General features: G+C 38.2%; 1 protein-coding gene and 1 non-coding gene across 5 annotated transcripts in view; both read right to left on the bottom strand.

The window, feature by feature from the left end:
- Window positions 1-18286, bottom strand: part of ASH1L (ASH1 like histone lysine methyltransferase) — a 319672-nt gene that overhangs the window by 134312 nt on the left and 167074 nt on the right. For 3 of the 4 annotated variants that reach the window (XM_066261892.1, XM_066261891.1, XM_066261893.1), the window contains one exon: window positions 11104-11283. The exons of the other annotated variant lie outside the window; for it this stretch is intronic. In XM_066261892.1, coding sequence (XP_066117989.1) covers window positions 11104-11283 — 180 coding nt within the window. The remainder of the gene's footprint in view (window positions 1-11103; window positions 11284-18286) is intronic. 4 annotated transcript variants of the gene reach the window in all.
- On the bottom strand, window positions 7228-7366 carry LOC136327570 (small nucleolar RNA SNORA48). Its single transcript, XR_010729759.1, has one exon. It is a non-coding gene; the product is annotated as a small nucleolar RNA SNORA48 (small nucleolar RNA).

Raw genomic sequence — 18286 nt, 5'->3', positions numbered from 1 at the left:
TTGACATCACAGAAATACAAAGAATTGTAAGAAAATACTATGAACAAGTATATGCTAACAAATTGGACAACCTGGGCAAAAATGGATAAATTCCTACAAACATACAATCTTGCAAAACTGAATCATGAAGAATCAGAAAGTCTAAATAGACCAATTACAACTAATGAAATCAAAGCAGCAATCAAAACACTCCCAAAAGACAAATGTCCTGGACCCGACAGCTTCACCGGCAAATTTTTCAAACATTCAAAGAAGAACTAACAATCATCCTTCTCACACTATTTCAAAAAATTCAAGAGAAGGGAAGGCTTCCAAGCTCTTTTTACAAGACCAGCATTATCTTAATATCAAAAGCATATAAAAATACTACAAAGAAAGAAAATTATATACCATTATCCCTTATGAACAGAAATGGTAAAATCATCAACAAAATATTAATAAACTGGATCCACAAATATATTTAAAAGGTCAAACATGAACAAGTAAGATTTACTCCAAGCATGCAAAGTTGGTACAATATTTACAAATCAATAAAGGTGATACAACACATAAACAAAATAAAGAATAAAAATCACATGATATCAATAAATGCAAAAAAAAGAAAGCATTTGATAAAATGCAGCACACACTTATGATAAAAATTCTCAGTAAAGTGAGAATAGAGGGATTGTACCTAAACATAATAAAGGCCATGTATGACAAAACCACAGCCAACATTATACTCAATGGATAAAATTAAAATGTTTCCCTTAAGATCAGAAACAAGACAGGGATGTATGCTTACACCCCTCTTATTCAACACAGTACTGGAAGTTCTAGCCATTGCAATCAGACAAGAAAAAATAAAAGACATCCAAATTGGAAAGGAGGAAGTAAAACTGTCATTATTCATAGAGAACATTATACATAGAAAACCTTAAAGACTCCACCAAAAACTATAAGAACTAATAAATGTATTTGGCAAAGTGGACAATACAAAATGAATATTTAAAAATTGGTGGCATTTTTATACACCAATGATGAACTATCAAAAAAAGAAATTATGAAAATAATCCCATTTACTCTTACAACAAAATATAAGGTACCTAGGAATAAATTTAATCAAGCAGGTAAAAGGCCTGTACTCAGAAAATTATAAGATACTGCAGAAAGAAACGAGGAGGATATAAATAAGTGAAAGCATATGCCATATTCATGGACAGAAAAGATTAACATCATCACAATGTCCACACTACCCAAACGAATCTACAGATTCAAAGCAATTACCATTAAAATACCAAATGGCATATCTCACAGATCTAGAATAAATTTATATGGAACCACAAAAGACCCTAAAAAGCCTCACCAATCTTGAGAAAGAAAAGCAAAATTACAGGTATCACATTACCTGATATTAAAGTATACTACAAGGCCATATTAATTAAAACAACATGGTACTGGCACAACAACAGGAATATATATCAATAGAATAGAATAAAAAACCCAGAAATAAACCCATGCCTTTATGGTCAATTAATATTTGACAAAGGATGCAACAACATACAGTGGGGTAAAGACAGTCTCTTTAATAAATGGTGATGAGAAAATTGGACAGACATTTGCAAAAAAAATGAAGCTAGACCACCAACTTACACCATACACAAGAATAAACTCAAAATGGATTAAAGACTTACTCCAAGTAACGAAACCATAAAAATCGTAAAACACAGGTAGAAAAACTTCAGACACTTTTTGTATCAATATTTTTTCTGATACATCTTCCTAGGCAAGGGAAACAAAGAAAAAATAAACCAATGAAACTACATCAAACTAAAAAGGTTTTATACAGCAAAAGAAATTGTCAACAAAGTTAAAAGAGAACCAATTGAATAGAAGAACATATTTGCTAATGATACATCTGATAAGAGGTTAATTTCCAAAATACCGTATATAAAGAATTATACAACTAACCCCAGGAAGACAAACAATTCAATTTTAAAAATGGGCTAAGGACCTGTATAGATGCTTCTCCAAAGAGGACATACAGATAGCCAGCAGACATTAAAAAATGCACAACATTACCTATCATCAGAAAGATGCAAATTAAAACCACAATGAGATACCACCTCATGACTGTCAGAAGGCTATCATCACAGCCTGACCAGGTAGTGGTGCAGTAGATAAAGCATTGGACTGGGATGCAGAGGATCCAGGTTCGAAACCCCGAGGTCACCAGCTTGAGCGCGGGCTCATCAGGCTTGAGCACGGGATCACAGACATGACACCAAGGTTGCTGGCTTGAGCCCAAAGTCGCTGGCTTGAGCAAGGGGTCACTTGCTCTGCTGTAGCCCCCCAGTCAGGCACATATGAGAAAGCAATCTATGAACAACTAAGGTGCCGCAACGAAGAATTGATGCTTCTCATCTCTCTCCCTTCCTGTATGTCTCTATCTGTCGCTTTCTCTGTCTCTCTGTCACAACAACAAAAAAAAGAATGGCTATCATTAATAAATCAACAAATAAGTGCTGGTGAGAATGTGAAAAAAAGGGAACTCTTGTGAACTGTTGGTGGAAATGCAGACTGGTGCAGCCACTGTAAAAACAGGATGGACTTTCCTCAAAATATTAAAACTGAAACTGTCCTCTGACCCAGTAATCTCACTTCTGGAAATATATCCAAAAATAACCTGAAACACTAATTTGAAAGAAAATATGCATATCTACTTTCATTCATTACAGCATTATTTACAAGAGCCAAGATTGGGAAACAGCCCAAGTGCCGATCAGGAGATAAGTGGATATAAAAAGGTGTAGTACATTTACATAAAAGAATACTAATCAGCTATAAAAAAATTAAAAAAAGGAAATCTAACCCTTTGTGAGAGTATGGATTGACCTGAAGATTCTAAACTAAGTGAAATAAGCCAGTCAGAGAAAGACAAATACCTCATGATCTCAATTATCTGCGGAATCTAGTGAACAAAATAAAATGACAAACTAAATAGAAACAGAACCACAGATACAGGGAAACAGACTGATAGCTGTCAGAGGGGATGCAGGTTGGGGAATGGATGGAAGATAGTGAGAAGGGGTTAAGCAAAAAAGACAAAAGAAAAAACTACATATATATAACACGGAAACTGACAACAGTGTGGGTGACAGATGAAAAAAGGGTTGGGGGGAAGGTGGAAGTAGGCAAAGGGGTAAAAAAGAAAGACAGAAGGAGACTTTGCTTGGGGTGACAGGCTCACAATGCAGTGTGCAGATACTGTTGTAGTGATTCACACACTTGAAACCTGTATGGTTTTGCAAACCAATGTCACCCCAATAAATTCAATACCAAAATGTTCGAAGAGACAAAGAAGAACGTGAAATAATGACAAGAGTCTCTCTACCTACAGGCAAAAACAACTATAAACATATTCACCAAACAAAAGCCCTAAAATATATGAAGGAAACAGTGACAGAATTGAAGGGAGAAATAGACAGCAATACAGTAACTGTTGCCGACTTCAATATATCATTTCTTTTTCATGTGAGAGAAGGGGAAGATAGTGAGACAGCCTTCCACATGTACCCCAACCAGAATCTACCCGGCAACCTAGGTCTGGGGCTGACACTCAAATCAACCACACTATTTTTAGCACTTAAGGGCTGACATGCTCTGGCCAACCAAACTATCCTCAATGCCTGGGGCCAACACTTGAACCAGTCAAGCCATTGCGCCAACCAGCCAAGGCCAATATATCAATTTCAATATTGGTTAGAAGACCCAAACAGAAGCTCAGTAAGAATTTTAAAATAATGAGCCAATTAGATTAAAAAACAACAATACCCGCAATATAGCAGATTATATAGTTTAGTCAAGGGCACACAGAAAATTCTCCAGGACAGACCATATGTTAGCCCACAAAACAAAAACAAGTTTTAATGAATTTAAAAACACTGGAATCATACAGAATATCTTTTTCAATCACTAAGAATTAAAACTTGGTATGAATAAAAAGAAAAAAAAAACCAAATATACAAATGTGTGAAAAACAATATTCTCTTAAACAATGAATCACAGAAGAAATCACAAGAGATATTGAGAAATAGCTAGAAAGGAATGAAAAAAAAAACCCAACAAAAAAACAACACAGCAGTGCTAAGAAGAAAATTAAGTCAAAACATATAATTTAAAAATTAAGCCTGATCAGGCGGTGGCGCAGTGGATAGAGCATTGGACTGAGACGCAAAGGACCCAGCTTCAAAACCCTGAGGTCATCAGTTTGAGCTTAGGCTCATCCAGCTTGAGCTCGGGGTCACTGGCTTGAGCATGGGATCATAGACATGACCCCGTGGTAACTGGCTTAAGTCCAAAGGTTGCTGGCTTGAGCCCAAAGTTGCTAGTTTGAGCAAGGGGTCACTCACTCTGCTATAGCCCCCCGGTCAAGGCACATATGAGAAAGCAATCACTGAAGTAAGGAGCTGCAATGAAGACTTGATGCTCCTCATCTCTCTCCCTTCCTATCTGTCCCTATCTGTCCCTCTCTCTGACTGTCAAAAAAAAAAAATTAAAAAATTAAGATCTCAAATTAATAACTTAATTGCATGATAAATGTCAATGGTACAGCCATTGTGGAAAAGTTTGGTGGTCGTTTAAAAAGCTAAACATAGAATTATCAAATGATCTTTAAAAACACTAAACATAGAATTATTATATCTACCATATGTATGTATACTCCCAAGTATATTTATATAATATTGAAAGAAAGAACCTGAAAAGATACATATATGCCACTGTTCAGTGCAGTAGTATTCACAATAGCCAAAAGGTAGAAACAAGCCAAGTGTAATCAATAGATAAATAGACAAGAAAATGTGGTATATACACAGAATGAAATATTGTCATAAAGAGGAAATGAAGTTCTGATATGTGCTACAATATGAATGACCACTGAAGATGGTAAATGAAATAATCTAGACCAAAAAAGCACAAATGTTGTATGATTCCACTTACATGAGGTACCTAAAATTGGCAAATTCATAGAGAAGGAAAGCACATTTGACATAATTAAGAGCTGGGGAGTAGGGAGTTACTGCTTTATGGTTTAGAGCATTGGACTGAGACGCAAAGGACCCAGCTTCAAAACCCTGAGGTCATCAGTTTGAGCTTAGGCTCATCCAGCTTGAGCTCGGGGTCACTGGCTTGAGCATGGGATCATAGACATGAGGTGATGAAAAATTCTAAAATAGTGGTAATGGCTGCAACACATGTGACTATATAATGCCACTAAACTGTACACTTAAAAAATGTTTCAAATGACAAATTTTATGTTATACGTATTTTACCAGAATTTAAAAAAACTAATGTAATATAACAAGAACCACTGACTTGTAAACCTAAAATAGGTTAATTATATAGTATGTGAATTACATCTCGATAAAACTTTTTTTGTTTTTGTTTTTTTTTTAAAAAAGAGGATAGGAAACATCCCTTGGCAGTGAGATGCAGAAGAAATAACTAATATTTACTCTGAGTACCTACTGTAGGCCAGTCATTTTACATATCTTACTTGTATAGCAGTAGAGAAACTGAAATTCCTACTTTAGAAATAAAACAATTCAGTTTGGTATGATGAAAAAGTTCTAGACAGTAATAGTGGTGATGGTTCTTATTGAATGATGCACTTAAAATGATTAAAATAGTAAATTAAATATCATGTATATTGAATCATGCAGCATACCTGAAACTGACACATCAATTATACCAAAAGGAAAAAATAAATAAAGTTATTAAAAAACCACTTTACTTGGGTTATCTTCATTTTCTTTTTCTTTTAAAGAGAGAGAGACTGAAACAGGAAGTGAGAGAGATGAGAAACATCAACTCATAGATGTGGCACTTTAGTTGTTCACTGATTACTTCTCATACATGACTTGACCAGGGGGAGAGGGGAGCTGAGCCAATGACCCCTTGCTCAATCCAGCAACCTTTGGGCTCAAGCCAGTGACCATGGGGTCATGTATATGATCCCATGCTCAAGACAGCAGTCCTGTGCTCAAGCTGGTGACCCTGGGGTTTCGAACCTGGGTCCTTAGTATCCCAGGCCAACACTCTATCCACTGTGCTACTGCCTGGTCAGGCTATTTTCATTTTCTTAAAGAGTATAATAAAAATCGAATAAACAATTTTTAACCTAGTTTAGCTGAAAATAATGTGTGTATTGAGTATGTCATTTAACCTTTAATTAATTTCAGTTTTCCTATCTGTCAAATAAATGAAGGACTCAGTCTAGCATAAATATGGGAGACTGTGTAGGACAGGCACCAGGAGTATCTGTACTTTCTGCACAGTTTTGTTGTGAACCTAGAACTGCCTTAAAAAATAAAGATTGCCTGACCAGGCGGTAGTGCAGTAGATAGAGCGTCAGCCTGGGATGCTGAGGACTCAGGTTTGAAACCCTGAGGTCATCAGCTTGAGCACAGGCTCACCTGGTTTGAGCAAAGGGTCATTGACTTGAGCGTGGGATCACAGACATGACCCCATGGTCGCTGGCTTGAGCCCAAAGGTCGCTGGATTGAGCAAGGGGTCATTGGCTCAGCTGGAGATCCCCGGTTAAGTCATGTATGAGAAGTAATCAATGAACAACTAAAGTGCCACATCTTGTGGTAGCCTCTTGACACTGGAAAGGTAAGTAAAAGGATTCGTCCTTAGAATCTCTAGAAGGCACATAGACTTTCCAGCACCTTTATTTTGCTTGGAGAAACTCCTATTGGAAGTCTGACCTCAGAAACTATAAGATAATAAATTTGTGGGTTTTTTAAGCAATTCAAGTTATTACAGCAGGCACAGAAAACTAATACATAGGTTAACTTCCTTTGATAGTTTAATGACTTTATTACTTGACTTTATTTAGACATTAATAATAGAGGTTTTCTTAAACCAAGTACTGGCTTTACCACCTTTATCTGTAACTTAGCTAATGAGATCATCATTAACACAGGAATACACAATTTAAAACTAGAATCATCATTGGCTCTAGCCTTATACTATACTTTACTCCATACCATCCAATCAGTCTTTGTAATTCCTTTCAATTTTATTGTCAAGAAATTTCAAGAGTCCAAGCTTTCCAACATCCAGTCACTATCACCTTAGTTCATGACATTACTTCTATCCTGGAAAACCTCAAAGGTGTCCTGTGTTTTAAATGGTCTTCTAACTTCTAATACTTCCTTATCTAATTCATCTTCCATACTGATATTGTGTGCCCAGAGAATGAACCAGGCACAGGCACAGACCAAAAGCCAAGTTGGGATAAACAAGGAGTTACTTTGTTCCTAGCTATTCAGAAACAAGCAGCACCACAAAACCAGGCGCAGCTTGACCCAGATCAGGGACACCCATTGCAGCTTTTTAAGACCTTTCATGATTTATATTCAGAAAGGTAACCTTGATATGTGGAATCTAAAGAACAAAATAAATAAAACAGAAACAGACTCATAGATACTGAAAACAGACTGAAGGTAGCCAGAGGGGAGAAGAATTGGGGTGCTGGGTGAAAAAAGGTGAAGAGATTAAGAACTACACAATTGGTAGGCAAAAAAGAGTCCTGGGGATATAAAGTAGAGCACAGAGAATATAGTCAGTAATATTGTAATAAATATGCACGAAGCCATGTGAGTACTTGACATATTGCGGACAACTATAAAAATACTTGATTGCCTAACCACTATTCAGTACACCTGAAACTAACAGAATAATTCCGAATGTATACTGTGATTGAAAAAAGAGTAACCATGCCATTTATTTGTACTTCTGTGGCACAAACTGCCAGAGCATGGAGGGATTTTAGGATAGTGAAACTATACTGTATGATATTCCACTGGTGAATACATGTCATTATACATTTATCAAAACCTATAAAATGTACAACAAGGAAGACCACTAATGTCAACTACAGTGTGATCACTTTGGAAGTTCATAAATGTCTAATCACTGAGTAGTACACCTGAAGCCAATACTATATTGTATGTCAACTTTAACTGAAAAATAAAAAATTATTTCATTTGAAAAAAAGCAAAAATACTGAAGTAGTTGATGATCAGTTTAATTAGTTTTGAAACATGGTCTGATTTTATTATTATTTAAATTTTTTTCATTTATTGATTTTAGAGAAAGGAAAGACAGAGAGAAAGAGAATTGGAGGGGAGGAGCAGGAAGCATCTATTCATAGTAGTTGTTTCTCGTACGTACCTTATCTGGACAAGCCCAGGGTTTTGAACTAGTTACCTCAGCATTCCAGGTCAACACTCTTTACTGTGTCACCACAGGCCAGGCTGATTATATTATTAATCTCTCATTTTTATAGGTTTAATCCAGAAAAAGCATACCAGTAAAAATAAAACTTGAACCTTTTTTTTTTTATCAAAAATATTTGAAAAACATATTTTACTTTCTCTACTCAGTAAAAATATTCCTTTAAATTTATAATTATATTAGATATTTCCAAATGCATTCCATTTTCTCATTTGTAGTGACAGAATGCTAATTCTTTTCAGACATTCTTATATAGAATAATGACAATTATTTCCCAGTTTTTCCCTGGGGCTGAAGTGTGGTTACATGACTATATTCTGGCCAGTGGCTATATGTGAGGTTTAGTCATTTTGGGCTACTAAATCATATAACAATAGACTAGGTGGTTTAAACAACAAATATTTATTTTTCACTGTTCTGGAGGTAAGTGAAGTCCAAGATCAGAGTTAGATTCTGGTGAGAGCCCACTTCCTGGTTTGCAGATTGTATCTTCTTGTTGTATCCTCACATGGCAGAGAGAAATTATCTCTATCAGTGTCTCTTATTTCTTTTCATTCTTTCTTTTCTTTCTCTCTCTCTTTTTTTAAGGTGAGAGGAGGGGAGATATGAGAAAGACTCATATGCAACCTGACCAGAATCCCCCCAGTAAACCCATCTGGGGTCAATGCTCAAGTACTGAGCTAATTTTAGTGCCTGAGGTGGTGCACTCAGACCAATTGAGCTATCTTCAGTGCCTGGGGTCGCACGTGAACCAACTGAGCCACTGGCTGTGGAAGGGAAAAAGGGAAAGAAGGATGAGAAGGAGGGGAGGAGAAGCAGATGGTCACTTCATCTGTGTGCCCTGACTGGGAATCAAACCTGATGTCCATACACTGGGCTGACACTATCCAATGAGCCACCAGCCAAGCTCAGTGTCTCTTCTCCGAAGATTTATTTTTATTTTATTTATTCATTTTTAGAGAGGAGAGAGAGAGAGAGAGAGAGAGAAGGGGGAGGAGCTGGAAGCATCAACTCCCAGATGCGACCTCAGCATTTCCAGGTCGACGCTTTATCCACTGTGCCACCACAGGTCAGGCTCAGTGTCTCTTCTTATAACAGCATTAATCCTATTCAGGAGAGTTCCATCTTCATGACCTAATTAATTTCCAAAGGCCCTACTTTCAAGTATCGACACATTAGGGATTAGGGTTTCAGCACATGAATTTGGGGGGAGGCATATTCACTCCATAGTGTTTCCTTACAAAAAAAAGCGTACACGTTTTACTCCCTTTTCTCTTTTTCTGCTCTCTGTAATGAAGACCTTAAGACTGGACTCCAGCAGTTATGGTGAAACAAGAGAGAAGCATAGGAACAAATGGTGCTAAAATGGAAAAAAAAAAGAAAAAAAGTCTAGGTTCCTGAAGACACCATAGAGATACCATATTAACCTCAAACTGTGTACTCCACAACTTCTTTTAAATTAGAGGCAAATAAATGTCTATCTTTTAAGTCTTAGTTATTTGAGAGGATTTCTTTTATTGGAACAAGCTAAATAAAACATTTTCATGACCAAGAAGCAGGAATAGAGTTCAAAGAGCTGTGATTTACATGATGATCACTTAAGTCGCATGTATTTTTAAAATCTAAACTCTCATCTTTCAATTTCACTTTTTGGCCTAAATTCAGACTTTCATGACCTTTTGATGAATAGTGTGAATTTCTGCCATTAGTAACTCTCCCATTCAATTCACTTTCTACTACTCTGTTGCCAGTTATCATTTTAAAACATATTCTTATACTTTTCACTTCCTTTTCTAAAAATATTTTTAATTTCTTATAGCTTAATGAGATAAATATCTTACAGTCAATAAAGTCTATGCTTTTGTAGTTTCTCAGAGTTCAATCCATTCTGGTAGGCATTTATGTTACTTTTAGATCAACTTGGCTTCTGGAAAACATTGTTTATTTTCCATAACACCATTGCATTTCAGCAACACTGAACTTTTGAGTTGTACTAATATATGAAAAAATCTTTGCAAACTGGTAGGTGCCTTTGTACATTCTGTTCTTTCTAAATGTAATACCCTTAACCTTGCAAACTACTACTGACTCTGTAAAACCTAATTCAAATATATTCTGTAAAATACTTGTTATTCAATGATATAGTTGGTTGATATCTCTTTTGGGGCTTTAGAACTTCTCAATCAGAGTGTTTATCTAGCTGTACTTTCCCAAGGAAATAGAAAGTTTTTAAAAGTAAGGTGTATTTTACTCATCTGACAAAGTGCTTGGAACACAAAAAGCATTTAATCAATAAGGAATGAGTGTAGAAAATCACCAATATCATTTTATGTACATGCATAAGGGCATTTTTCTTATTTTTAATTATTTATTTATTTATTCATTTTAGAGAGGAGAGGGAGAGACAGAGAGAGTAGAGGGGAGGAGCTGGAAGCATCAACTCCCATATGTGCCTTGACCAGGCAAGCCCAGGGTTTCGAACCGGCGACCTCAGCATTTCCAGGTCGACGCTTTATCCACTGTGCCACCATAGGTCAGGCTTTTTCTTATTTTTAATTAACAAAAAAGCACCATTAGAATCCAAACTATAGAAATGTAATCTAGAAAGACAGAGAGCAGATAAAGATCAAAGAAAATGTATCAGCTCCAAACAACACGGTGTGATAGCATGAGAACAGTGACTACTGAAGTATTTGTGATGAAATTCATATAACTGTTTATTACATTTTTATTGTGTTTTTTGATAGTCAAAGTGTGTTTTCAAACATGGAAGAATAAAAGGTCTTTAAAGGATGTCAGCTGATAGGAACTATTACTTACTCTGTAGTTTTGTAAACGTCAGAATACAGCCCTGCTTTCTGATACTTCTTCTTTGGGGGACGTGGGGCCTTCTTTTCTCTTGGGATGAGAGAAAGCACAGGCTGCAAGGTACTTTCAGGCTCAAGAGGTTTGGCTGGGGTTTCAGGAGGACTGGGAATCTCAACTGCTGCTTCAGTAAAGCTATAAAAAGAAGTTTAAAGATATTTTTTATGGAGAAAAAATATTTTCCTATAAATTATTGTTTATTTTAAAAACATAACAGCAATTAAAAAAAGAAATACGGAGTCTTCCTCATCTGGCCATGCTGGAGTAACAGATACCAGACTTGTCCTCCTGAGAGAAACTAGTAGAAAACAGTAAAATGCTATAAACCTGGACAAAGTTTACAAAACCATCACCAGACATCAGACAATAGTTAGTGCAGCACTGTGATTCCTGAGAAAAAATGAGAGAGAGAGATGAGCCCTATAACCATTTTTTCTTTATGAGGACTTCGGTAGAACCAAAGTAGAGAATTTCCAACTTGATGAGTTAAAAAGAGAGAGTGCCTAGCTGGTTGGATCAGTGGACAGAGCATCAGCCCAGTGTGTAGAAGTCCCAGGGTTGATCCCTGGTCAGGGCACACATGAGAAGCGACATCTGCTTTTCTCCCTCTTTTCCCCTGCTCTTCCCTACTTGCAGTGGCTCAAGGCTCAAGTAGTTTCAGCAACTGCCCTCGGCACTGAGGATAGCTCAGATGGTCCTGGCATTGGCCTCAGGCACTGAGGATAGCTCGGTTAATCCGAGCATCAGCTCCAGAAGGGGGTTGCCAGATGGATCCTGGTAGGGCACATGTGGGAGTCTGTTTCTCTAGCTCCTCTCCTCTCACTTAAAAAAAGAAAAGAAAGAAGAGAGTGACCAGAATACAAAGAGGCTAAGGCAGCTGGAATTCATGGGGCAGAATATTGTAGTGAAAAAAGTTATGGGGAAAACAAACAAACAAAAAAACCAAACAAAAAAAATAAAGTTATGGGAAAAAAATCCTCTAGAAATCTGTGCATAGGTCTCCTTTAATATAATGCTAAATATAAATACTAACTTGTGCAGTAAAGAGTGAAATTCTATAAGGCTAGACAAAGAACCACCAGAGTAGTATAACCAGAAAAGTTCCCAGAGTTCAAACATGATAGTAGATACTCAGATTCCATTAGGCAGAGTAGAAAGACATCACCCAATACTGGGGACCTTCAACAGAGATTCCAGAGGGTAATATTACCCATTTTTGTAGGGTTCAATTATCCCTGGAATAAAGGTAGGCCCTAATAAATCTGAAAAACAATCTTCAAATGAATCCAAGCTGAACTACAAGTACTTTAACTGCCTACCAAAATAAATTGAACACTACGGGTTGACTGGTGATAGCACAATCGATAGAGCATTGACTTGCAATACTGAGGTCACAAGTTCAAAAGTCCAAAGTAGCCAGCTTAGGTATTGGGTTGCTGGCTTGAGTAAGGAGTCACTTGGCTCAACTTAAGCCTGAGGTCCAATCCCTGATGAGGGCGCATACAAGAAGCAATCAACACGTTATTTGAGTGAAGCAAATATGAGTTGATACTTCTCACACTCTCTTCCTCCCTCCCTTACCCCCTCTCTTCTTTCCTGTCTCTCTCTCAAAAACAAGCAAAACAACAACAGCTGCCTGACCAGGTGGTGGCGCAGTGGATAGAGAGTCGTACTGGGATGCAGACGACCCAGGTTCGAGACCCTGAGGCCGCCAGCTTGAGCGCGGGCTCATCTGGTTTGAGCAAAGCTCATCAGCTTGGACCCAAGGTCGCTGGCTTGAGCAAGGGGTTACTCGGTCTGCTGTAGCCCCACGGTCAAGGCACATATGAGAAAGCAATCAATGAACAACTAAGGTGTCATAACAAGAAACTAATGATTGATGCTTCTCATCTCTCTCTGTTCCAATCTCTCTGTCCCTCTCTCTGACTCTGTCTCTGAAAAAAAAAAAAAAAAAAACCCAAAAAGAAAAAATAACAACAGCCTGACTAGGCAGTGGTGCAATAGAGAGAGCACTGGAATGGGATGCTGAGGACCCAGGTTCAAAACCCTGAGGTCACCAACTTGAGAGTGGGCTCATCCAGCTTGAGCATGGCCTATAGACATAACCCCATGGTCGCTGGCTTGAGCAAGAGGTCACTGGCTTAGCTGAAGCCCCCCAGTTTACCACATATGAGAAAGCAATCAATGAACAACTAAGGTGCCACAACTATGAGTCCATGCTTCTCATCTCTTTCCCTTCCTGTCTTTCTGTCCCTTTCTGTCCTCTCGTGCGCACACACACCAAAAACAACAACAAAACAAAGTAAATGAACGCTAGGATAAGAACAAAAACTAGACACAAAATAATATGACATTCACAATATTAAAAAATTCATAAGAAAATTTTTATGGTCAAAATTTTTTCTAAATCTGATAAAAAGTTTAAACTCAAAAGTTCTATGAAGCTAAACAAACCATAAGGAATATAAACTCACATAAAACAAGGAAGGCATATCATAATAAACTTGTTGAAAACCATTTGATAAAGAAAATAAAGAGCCAGACAAAAAAGACATGATAATATACAGGAGTACAAAAATGAGTACAGATTTCATGTATGAAAATACAAGCCAGAAAGCAATGAAATATCATCTACAGTGCCAAAAAGTAAGGGGACAGGCTTCTAACTTCATTAAGAATTCTAAATAAATAAAAACAATTAAGTAAAACAGAAACAAAATAAAAAACAATTAAGTTAAAAAAAATTAAGGTGAGCCCACTGGCTTGAGCATGGGATCATGGACATGACCCCATGGTTGCTGGCTTTAAATAAAGGTCACTGGCTTGAGCAAGGGGTCACTCACTCTGCTGTAGCCTCCTGGTCAAGACACATACGAGAAAGCAATCAATGAACAAATAAGGTGCCAAAATGAGTAATTGGTGCTTCACGTCCCTCTCCCTTCCTGCCTGTCTGTTCCTATCTGTCTCTCTGCCTCTGTCGCACACACACACACAAAAAAAGTGATTCCAGTTCTAGACAAAGATGGAGAAGATACTTCTACTTATCCTCCGACTAAGTACACCTAAAAGTCCTGGAAATTGCCTGACCAGGCGGTGGCGCAGTGGGTAGAACGTCGGACTGGGATGCAGAGGACCCAGGTTCGAGACCCCGAGGTCGCCAGCTTGAGCGCGGGCCCATCTGGTTTGAGCAAATCCCACCAGCTTGAACCCAAGGTCGCTGGCTCCAGCAAGGGGTTACTCGGTCTGCTGAAGGCCCGCGGTCAAGACACATATGAGAAAGCAATCAATGAACAACTAAAGTGTTGCAACGCGCAATGAAAAACTAATGATTGATGCTTCTCAACTCTCTCCATTCCTGTCTATCCCTCTCTCTGACTCACTCTCTGTCTCTGTAAAAAATAAAGGATCTTTTAAAAAAAAAAAAAAGGCCCTGGAAATTATATATAAAATAAACATATGCAAATAGCTTAGCTAGAAACCTTGGGACCTACGCAATGACACTAAAGGAAATTTCCTAGGTTTTCTTTTTGCTTCATATTTAATGGTGAAAGACTATACAAGTTACCTAATATTAAAGATAAAGCAAAGGTCTATCTACTCTCATCACTTAAATTCAGCCTGATAGTAAAAATCCCATCCTGTGCCAAAATGAAAGAGAAAGAAAAAATCTTGAATCATGAGTCCTCCAAATTCATTATTTTTCAAGACTGTTTTAGCTATTTGGGATTGCTTGGAATTTCTTATGAAATTCAGGATGGCCTGACCGGGCGGTGACACAGTGGATAGAGCATCAGACTGGGATGTGGAAAACCCAGATTCGAGACACCAAGGTCACCAGCTTGAGCGAGGGCTCATCTGGTTTGAGCAAAAGCTGGCTCAAGCAAGGGGTTACTTGGTCTGCTGCAGGCCCTCAGTCAAGGCACCTATGAGAAAGCAATCAATGAACAATTAAAGTGTTGCAATGTGCAACGAAAAATTAATAATTGATGCTTCTCATCTCTCCGTTTCTGTCTGTCTGTTCCTGTCTATCCCTCTCTCTGACTCTCTCTCTGTAAAAAAAAAAAAAAAAAGAAATTCAGGATGGATTTTTCTATTTCTGCAAAGAACATCATTGGGATTTTGAAAAGGACTGCACTGAATCTGTAGATTACTTTGGGTAGTACTGATTTAGTAACAATATTAAATCTTTTAATCCATAAACACAGGCTGTCTTTGCATTTATTTCTGTTTTCTTTAATTTCGCTCAACAATATTTTATAAATTATTTTTTAATTTTTTATTTATTCATTTTTAGAGAGGAGAGAGAGAGAGAGAAACAGAGAGAGAAGCGGGGAGGAGCTGGAAGCATCAACTCCTATATGTGCCTTGACCAGGCAAGCCCAGGGTTTCGAACCAGCAACCTCAGCATTTCCAGGTCAACGCTTTATCCACTGCGCCACCACAGGTCAGGCAATATTTTATAATTTTTTAATAAGCCTTTTGCCTTCCTAAGTTTATTTTTGAGTATTATTCTCTTTCTTATGTTACTGTAAATGAAATTGTTTTTCTTAATTTCCTTTTTTGGAAAGCAGTGTATAGAAATGAAAATGATTTTTGTATGGCGATTTTGCTAAATTAGTTTAGTACAGCGGTTCTCAACCTGTGGGCCACGACCCCGGCAGGGGTGGAACGACCAAAACACAGGGGTCGCCAGGCGACCCCTGTGTTTTGGTCGTTCTACCCCCGCCGGGGTCACGACCCACAGGTTGAGAACCGCTGATTTAGTAGCTTTAACTGTTTCTGTGTGTGTATGGAATTTTTAGGGTTTTCCAAATAGAAGATGTGGTATCTGAAAACAAATTTCACTTTTTCCTGTACAACTTGGATGCCTTTTACTTCTTTTTCTTTCTTTCTTTTTTAAATTAGTGACAATATAAAGCTCCCGCTTATCAAGGCTTTTTTTTTTTAATTTCTTTTGTGAGACAGACAGAGAGGGATAGATAGGAAGGACAGACAGGCAGGGAGGGAAAGAGATGAGAAGCATCAATTCTTCGTTGCGGCACCTTAGATGTTCATTGATTGCTTTCTCATATGTGCCTTGACCAGGGGCTCCAGCAGAGTGAGTGACCCCTTGCTCCAGCCAGTGACCCTGGGCTTCAAGCTAGTAACCTTTGGGCTCAAGCCAGCAACCTTTGGGCTCAAGCCAGTGACCATGGGGTTATGTCTATGATCCCATGCTCAAGCCAACGACCACATGCTCAAGCCAGATGAGCCCATGCTCAAGCTGGCAACCTCGGGGTTTCAAATTTGGGTCCTCTGCGTCCCAGTCCAATGCTTTATCCACTGTATCACTGCCTGGTCAGACTCTTACTTTTTTTTTCTTGCCCAATTGCTCTGGTTAGGAATTTCTTTTTTTTTTTTTTTTTACAGGGACAGAGAGAGAGTCAGATAGGGACAGACAGACAGGAACAGAGAGAGATGAGAAACATCAATCATCAGTTTTTTGTTGCGACACCTTAGTTGTTCATTGATTGCTTTCTCATATGTGCCTTGACTGCGGGCCTTCAGCAGACTAACCCCTGCTCGAGCCAGTGACCTTGGGTTCATTCTAGTTAGCTTTTTGCTCAAGCCAGATGAACCCACGCTCAAGCTGGCAACCCCGGGGTTCCGAACCTGGGTCCTTGTGCATTCCAGTCCGACGCTCTATCCACTGCGCCACCGCCTGGTCAGGCAGGAATTTTAATAGTATGATGCATTGAAGTCGCAAAACTGAGCATCCTTTCCTTGTCTGGACGTTAGGGGGAAAGCACTGTCTTTTACCATTGAAGTTTGTTAGCTGTGGGTTTTTACATATGGTCTTTATTATGTTGAGGTAGTTTCTCCTATTCCTAGACTGCTGAGAGTTTTTACCATGTGTTTTATCAATTTCATTTTCTGCATTTACTGATATAATCATGAGATTTACTTATTTTTTAGCCAACCGATGAGACTGATTACATTAATTAATTTTGGCATATTAAATAAGTCTTACAAAACTTCTTGGTCATAGAATCTGTTTACTATTTATTTACTTAACCATTTATTATTATATTTTTACTGTTCTTACCAGCCAAATTCACTTCTACTTCTATGCCTTACCTTATCTTTCTTCTGTGATCAAAAATCTTTTCTGCTTTCCTGCTTATTCTCAACATATATAAATTCACGAAATGCCATGTTTTTCCCAAGTGCCATTTGTAGGTCATACACATCATAATCATCTTGGGGGCTTATGACACTCTCCTGCTAACTCCATAACCTAACGCCCTCTCCCCATTAAGGCTCTAAAACCCAGCTTAGGATCACCATGGTTTCAATACTCCTTATGAGTATCTACCAAATGGCTTTAAGACTAAATATTTCAGCCTGACCAGGCAGTGGCGCAGTGGATAGAGCGTTGGACTGGGATGCGGAGGACCCAGGTTCGAGACCCCAAGGTCGCCAGCTTGAGCATGGGCTCATCTGGTTTGAGCAAAGCTTGGACCCAAGGTCACTGGCTTGAGCAAGGGGTTACTCAGTCTGCTGAAGACCCACAGTCAAAGCACATATAAGAAAGCAATCAATGAGCAACTAGGTGTCGCAACGAAAAACTGATGACTGATGCTTCTCATCTCTCTCCGTTCCTGTCTGTCTGTCTCTATCTATCCCTCTCTCTCTCTGTCTGAAAAAAAAAAAAAGACTGAATATTTCAGAAAAGAAAAGAAAAAAAGGAAAAGGTATGGCATTTTAAAATATGGTTTATGATAATTTAACCTACAACAATAGAATGTTCAGTTTCTGGGGTTTTTTTGTTTGTTTCTTTTTTAATAAAAATAGCATCAGTTACTATATCATTTTTAGGGATCTATCTATTTGTTTATTTAGTGAGAAGATGGGAGATAGACTCCACCATGTGCCCTGAACAGGATCCACTCAGCAAACCCAGTCTGGGACTTGAATTAACTCAGCTATCCTCAGTGCCTGAGGCTGATGCTTGGACCAACCAAGCTATCCTCAGCACCAGGGAGGACGCTCAAATCAATCGAGCCACAGGCTGTGACAGAGGAAGAGAGAGAGAGAAGGGAAAGAGGGAGGAGAAGAGAAGTAGATGGTCTTCTCATGTGTGCCCTGACTGGGATTA

This window comes from Saccopteryx bilineata, chromosome 2, assembly GCF_036850765.1.
Source record: "Saccopteryx bilineata isolate mSacBil1 chromosome 2, mSacBil1_pri_phased_curated, whole genome shotgun sequence".
In the NCBI taxonomy this organism is placed as follows: Eukaryota; Metazoa; Chordata; class Mammalia; order Chiroptera; family Emballonuridae; genus Saccopteryx; species Saccopteryx bilineata.
This window is presented reverse-complemented; position numbering and strand designations above follow the sequence as displayed.